A 6,717-nucleotide genomic window follows, 5' to 3' on the forward strand; every position below is an offset into this window, starting at 1 on the left:
TTTTGCGCTCACACGACATTGTGATATCCAGATGAGCAGCTTGTTGAGCCTGTGGCACATTGGCCAGCGGTCCAGAATATACTGTGCGCCGATTGGCCCAGACACCCTCGAATGATCTGGTCGGAGTTCTGAATGAGTGGGTGAGTGGACGGTGAGCAAAAGTAGGGAAGACAGAGAATGGGTTTTTGGGATGCCTTCTCTTTAAAATGAATCTGAACGCAACGGGAACAAATTAAAACCACCAGTCTGCTCATGTGACCGAAGCCCGAAGGAGAGTATTCCAAATCTGAATGCGGTAAGTCTGAAATCGCTTATTTGTCATATCTTCATGCTGTGGCCTGCAGCCTGGACAGCCTGCCACCCGCTATCTGACATTAGTGTTGAATTATTCCCAGGCGACGAAGGTTTTCAGACGGTGGTTTGCTCTTTTATGTTTCCTCTTTTAGCGTCGCAGCCTATGACGTTGAACCTAGACTATTAAAATGCGCAGCTATACCAAATAAATCGTCTAAAACGCACTTGCATGATAAATATGGATTAGCATATATCCGAATTTTAACAATGTGCGGATGTGCAATTGACACTTTGATTCATGTTTGATGTCGATACAGACAAATGATGCAAAGTCAGTGGGTGAAAACCACCCTTCTTCATCAATAGCTCCAATTGCTGGTTGTCGGATTTCATCATGAATTATTAGTGAAGATGTTGCCCTCCTCTTTGTCTTCCTTCTAATCAGCTGGGTGGTTCAACTAAAGAGAGCAACAGGAGAAAAGTCTCATCCTCTGACACTGAGTGCTGTGCCCTCCACACAGTCTGTGTCTGTCTGCATCTGTTTGAGCACCTTTTTTTTTTTTTTTCTTCTTCTTTCCACCCAAGTGTGAAACTTTGTGGCCCTTCAGTGTGCAGGTGGCTCCAGGCCAGAGACAGCAGTGAAGATGGGAGGTGGAGGTCAGCTGACAGAGCCGGACAGTGGGAGAGCCCGAGGTGTTTACACCTGGGAGGAGGTGCAGAGACACTCAAATAGAAATGATCATTGGTTGGTCATCGATCGAAAGGTTTACAACGTCACTCAGTGGGCGAAAAGGCATCCAGGAGGGTTTCGGGTCATCAGCCACTACGCTGGAGAGGATGCCACGGTAGCTGAATATGTTCCCTCTTTTCATCTCCTGTAAAATACAATTAACGTACTTTAATTTTTCTGAGAATATAAATGCAAATTGCTGTGCTGCATTTAACCAAGTGTTTCACTGCAATTTGAGGTACTGTTTACTTTCCCATATAATACTTTGTGCCACTTCAGCTCCACTACATTGAGGCAAAAACTGTGCATTTTACTGCACGACACATACTGTATCTGACAAGTTTAGTTTCTTGTTACTTTTCAGATCAAGATTTGCATTAAAACAATTGATAAGATCATAAATTCCAACACATCATTTCAGATTAACCAGTAGTTCTGACCTTTTTTTATCCTGCGACCCCTCACAGGAACTCAGGAACCTTCCTGGGTCCCCTAAAATTTCCGATGTTAGGTCATTTGTAGCACCGTCACAGAGATTTCCCCTTAAAAAAAAAATCTTCAATGGTTTCACCTAATAACCAAATAACTGTTGCAAGAACAAAGATGTTAGTATTTTCTGTATTTCTGAGGCAGGTCAATATGGATACAAGTACATGTACACGGTATGTGTGGCAAAACTTCAGGACTTGAAGTTTTTGTACTTAAATCCTACAGTAAGTGGTCTTTTGAAAGGAAGGTATGTTTGAAACCACTGGACTGAACTACTTTACTGTATAAAACTAGCTTCACCTCGGCCAGCTATGACAAAATCCTACTTTCAAGCTGATGCATTAGTTTGAACAGTGTAATAATATCATATAATATCCATCACAACACTTCCAGGTGTATATTTCAACTCTGTTTAAGTTTTGTTTGAGTAAAATGTTGAAAACAGGACTGTGCTTTAAAGATTGTGTATTGCCACTTTTAGAATCTGAGAACTTTTCCACTTTTAATTCGCTGCATCATTTAAAGGAGCTTTCATTTTTGTTTTGCAGGAAGCGTTCACTGCTTTTCATCCTGATCTAAAGTTTGTGCAAAAGTTTCTGAAGCCTCTTCTGATCGGCGAGCTGGCAGCGACCGAGCCTAGCCAAGACCAAAACAAAAATGTGAGACTCATCTGTGATCCTTTTGAAGTCCTTCATTTAAGAGATAACATTGGACAGTAAAACAGGTTGAGAAACACCCGAGGAACACAAGGAGGTCGGACTGTTCTCAATTCAGTTTTGTTATTTTTGAGTCTGACAGTGTTTGGGAACATCTGGTATTCTGCACACTCATGTTTCATCAGCTGCCTTGTTTAACTGTATCAAATCCTAAAACTGCATCTTTTTCAGTGATAAAAAAACAAAAACAGTTGTTAACTTTGATTTCACAAGTGTCACATCAGTGTATCACCTTTTCAGCTTTACAAGAGTGTCTGTTTCTTCTTCTCTGCTTCCAGGCAGCAATCATACAGGATTTCAACTCTTTACGAGCTCGGTGTGAGAGCGAGGGTCTGTTTCGAGCTCGGCCCTTGTTCTTCTGCCTCCACCTGGGTCACATCCTGCTGCTGGAAACCTTCGCGTGGCTCATCATCTGGCTCTGGGGTACGAGCTGGATACTGACGTTTCTGTGCTCAGTGCTGCTGGCAACTGCTCAGGTGACTCGAACATCATTATCTATTGGTCTCATTGTTGTTGATGAACTTTAAGTCAAATATTGGAGCAAATAAATCCCCAAATGCTTGTTTCTTCTTTTTCTCCTTCTCTCCTTGTTCTCCTTCTCTCCTTGTTCTCCTTCTCGTTCTCCTCATTCTCCTCGTTCTCCTCGTTCTCCTTGTTCTCGTTCTCCTCGTTCTCCTTGTTCTCCTTGTTCTCCTTCTCCTTCTCCTTCTCCTCTCCTCCACATCCTCATCATCCTCCTCCTCCTCTTCCTCCTCTAGTCTCAGGCCGGATGGCTTCAGCATGACTTTGGCCACCTGTCTGTCTTCAAGAAGTCGAGCTGGAATCACATATTGCACAAGTTTGTCATCGGTCATTTAAAGGTAGTTTTTCTCGATGTTATATCTCTTTTCCGTGAGTTTTACACAGATATTAAAGGATTGTTTTTCCAGGGAGCTTCTGGCAACTGGTGGAATCATCGACATTTCCAGCATCACGCTAAACCCAACATCTTAAATAAGGACCCTGATGTCAACATGCTGCACGTCTTTGTACTTGGAGCCACTCAACCAGTAGAAGTAAAGAGCAGATATTTCTTAATTCCTTCAAATGTTCGGACGGTCCAGCCGCTCATCCAGCTCTGTGTTCCCTCTCTGTTACAGTACGGCGTCAAAAAGATCAAACACATGCCCTATCATCGCCAACACCAGTACTTCTTTCTTGGTATGTATCTTTAGAGTCATTTCAAAAGAACAAGATTGATGACAACCTCTCAGGAATACATCTCACCTTTTCCTCTTCTAGTGGGACCACCTCTGCTTATTCCAGTTTACTTCCACATCCAGATAATGCACAGTATGATTTCCCGTCATGACTGGGTGGTAAGACGCCAGCCTCTGTGTGATATAATGAAGTTTATATAAAGATTTTCCATTTGATAAGACAGGTTGAATTGATGCTTTTAGATCTTATAATATTTCAGCTAACAGCATTGAAGAAAAACATTACTATAAAAGCAGCATCGAATGCAGCATATTAAAAGAGTTTCAGAGAGTCATGACTCTTCTTAAGAAAGAAATGATCTGATTCATATTACTTCTTGTCTTGTGAAGGATCTGGCTTGGTCCATGTCGTACTACCTTCGCTACCTGTCATGTTATATTCCCCTGTACGGCCTGTTTGGCTCTCTGGCCCTCATCAGCTTTGTCAGGTAAATGATGTGAAAGACAATAAAAATAAAGACACTTCTGCTAGCACTTTCTATGAAGACATACTTTATTACTTTATTTATTAGTTGAAGAGTTTTTATGTTGTACGTCTTGAATTTTGATGCTCTGAAGTTTTTTAATTCTGGATTTGAGGTGTGTTTGTGATATATATAGTTCCTGATAATAGGAGGAGGATAAATAACAACCACAGGTATTTTTTCAAGACATGGCAACCCAAGTGTTTGTCCTAATAATCTGTTAAGCATTAACACATGATTTATAACCTGCTAATTAACCGATTCACTTTAACTACTAAACACATAAGTATGCCTTATCAGGAGGTGAATCCATGTTTAGGACACATGGTGGAGCAGTCTACTCGGTGAATGGCATTGTATTCAATGTATGTACTGATATTAATGTTGCAGGTTTTTGGAGAGTCACTGGTTTGTGTGGGTGACTCAGATGAATCATCTGCCGATGGACATCGATCACGAGAAGCACCAGGACTGGCTGACCATGCAGGTACCTGGTTTTATTATGAAACTCTGACACCTGTGAAATCCACTCTCACCTGGAGGTGAGGCTGGTTCATTTTAGTTGTTATGCCTGTGGCGCATAGGCGCAGTGTAGCTGGGGGCATTATGGCTTCATGTTATTCATACCATTCTCATGGACGTGATATCTCGGGCTTTAGGGAATTTCTTTCCTTTGAATCATAGATGGAACTGATTAAAATTTCAGGTCACTGTGACCTCACAAATAACTCAAGATTACATTCATTATGAGAAAATGTTACAAAAAGTTCTAACAGGATAAAATGCTGATGATGTTTTATATCCAAAAGATTAAAGGTCAACGTCACTGTGACATCATAATGTACTACAAAAATACGTTTCGGACCATTATTCACCACAACTCAGGAGCAGAAAGGGAGATGATGACCATATTTCACATTTGGTCAGATATTGAGTTGGGTACAGCATAAAGCATAGATCTGCTGTACTGTCAGGTTAAAGATGTGTGTGAAGCATTCACATTTTAGAAACTGCAGCTTCTTTGCAGCAGCAATTATATTTGAAGCTTTGTCTATTGTCATGGCAGCAACTTTGTGTTCAATCAGAATCAGCATTATTGGCCAAATCCTTTCAAAGTCTTACTGCTTATATTATATGAGTCTGGACAGACATGGATGTAAACTGCAACTTGATCAGTTACCGAAGGTATACAGCCACAAGACACAAGTTATTTGATAAATAAAAGAACATGTGTATTAACAAAGAGATAGGCTCCAGCTAGCTTCACCCTACAAACAATAAGCAGGTGTAGCTGAACGATGGATGTATTGACTCATCTGTACTCTTTTGTCTCATCTTCTACCTCAGTTGCAAGCCACCTGTAACATTGAGCAGTCCTTCTTCAATGACTGGTTCAGTGGACATCTCAACTTTCAAATTGAACACCAGTAAGTGAAATGTTCCAGTCTCAGGAGTGGACTCAGGAGCATCTCTTTGAATACGTTTTGTTGACATCTCGTGCTTTTAGAACTGAGAAAATAAACGGTTCTGAAGTTTGTAGAAATACAAATCATAAAATTCCAGTGATTTGTATCCCTTATGAATTTACTGCAAATGAGATGACTATATTTTTGTTTCTTGGTGAATGCATCTTTAATGTCCAACCAGCTTTATATTGATTTGCACTGAAAGTAAAAAGTAGTCAAGTTCACATTTGCTGTATGTTCTTATTCTTTCAATAGTCATGTTTTCCTCACTATGTTGAATCAGTTGCAATAAGATAAACAGATGTAAAATGTGAGTCTTTAGTTGAACACTGTAGTCTGCTGCTTTAAATGCTCCAGTCAAGGTGAGCGTGAAAATCTTTGCCTGAACTGTAACCTAACACCAAATGTTGGTTGCTGTAAAGTCTGATGACACCTCATCTTTCTTTTCTCTCTCAAGCTTGTTTCCCACGATGCCGCGCCACAACTACCACCTGGTGGCTCCGCAGGTCCGTGCCCTGTGTGAGAAACATGGGATTGCCTACCAAATGAAAACGATGTGTCAAGGCCTCATTGACGTTATCAGGTAAGTGCCATAATAACAACAATATACAGTTGTAACTCACTGACGGGATGATCACAAGAGACAAGGCTGCAAAGGGAGTGAGTGTACAGATTTAACAAACACAGACATGAACTGAACAATGATAAGAATATGCATAAATTCTTCTTTTAGTCTTTTTTATTTCAGAAAAGAGTGACAGGCTGCCTGCCTGATAAACAGGCTTCTAATTAACTGCTGCTTTGTCTTTTTTCTTTTTCTCACTTTGTTTTCCAGGTCACTGAAAAACTCAGGGGACCTCTGGCTTGATGCATATCTCCATAAATGACAAACTTTAATGTACGTAAAAGGAGTTTTTCTCCTCTTTTGCATCAAAAACTGATTGTATCTGTCAGATTTTTAAAAGTCGATAGTGTGGAAATAATCTTTTCTTATTCTTGATGTTAGTTAAATCTTGGTTTAGTTTTTAGATTTGCTGGTTTTTAGTGCTCACAGGATTTCCCTCAGTTTCAACAGTAGTGTAGTGTTATAAATAAGATTGTCAAAACTGATTGAGATATTTAAACTGAGTAATAATGTTCTTTTTCTATCTTGTGATACTACAAATCATGACATTTATGCTGACTAATGACAAACCAGAGGGTTGAAATGGTAATTTTCTTCTGTCAAATCTGTAACTTCTTAAACTTCTTGTTCTGCTCTTTCAATATACAATAAAGAAACTTTGTTGACCATTTCTG

General features: G+C 40.1%; 1 protein-coding gene across 2 annotated transcripts; it reads left to right on the forward strand.

The window, feature by feature from the left end:
- Positions 1-56: 56 nt before the first annotated feature.
- fads2 (fatty acid desaturase 2) lies at positions 57-6,709 on the forward strand. Of its 2 annotated transcripts, none has more exons than XM_069708270.1 (13): positions 57-295; positions 880-1,139; positions 2,062-2,172; positions 2,508-2,705; positions 2,988-3,089; positions 3,159-3,284; positions 3,369-3,429; positions 3,511-3,587; positions 3,819-3,916; positions 4,343-4,439; positions 5,300-5,379; positions 5,876-6,001; positions 6,254-6,709. In XM_069708270.1, exons 2-13 carry the CDS (start codon positions 939-941, stop codon positions 6,303-6,305), a joined length of 1,329 nt encoding a protein of 442 aa, XP_069564371.1. In that variant the 5' UTR covers positions 57-295; positions 880-938; the 3' UTR covers positions 6,306-6,709. The 2 variants fall into 2 exon arrangements, with proteins under 2 accessions (XP_069564371.1, XP_069564369.1); XM_069708268.1 differs by having other exon boundaries at positions 903-1,139.
- The last annotated feature ends 8 nt before the right edge of the window (positions 6,710-6,717 follow it).

This window comes from Brachyistius frenatus, unplaced genomic scaffold (assembly GCF_029030835.1).
Source record: "Brachyistius frenatus isolate BFR_SWC_R1_liver_20210118 unplaced genomic scaffold, ASM2903083v1 Contig_74, whole genome shotgun sequence".
Taxonomy (NCBI): domain Eukaryota; kingdom Metazoa; phylum Chordata; class Actinopteri; family Embiotocidae; genus Brachyistius; species Brachyistius frenatus.

Bases quoted from the DNA above. Each gene is read 5' to 3' on its own strand.
- fads2 (XM_069708270.1), top strand. From the start codon at position 939: ATGGGAGGTGGAGGTCAGCTGACAGAGCCGGACAGTGGGAGAGCCCGA. The intron at 5,380-5,875 runs GTAAGTGAAATG...TTCTCTCTCAAG, and splicing joins AACTTTCAAATTGAACACCA to CTTGTTTCCCACGATGCCGC. The intron at 6,002-6,253 runs GTAAGTGCCATA...TTTGTTTTCCAG, and splicing joins GGCCTCATTGACGTTATCAG to GTCACTGAAAAACTCAGGGG.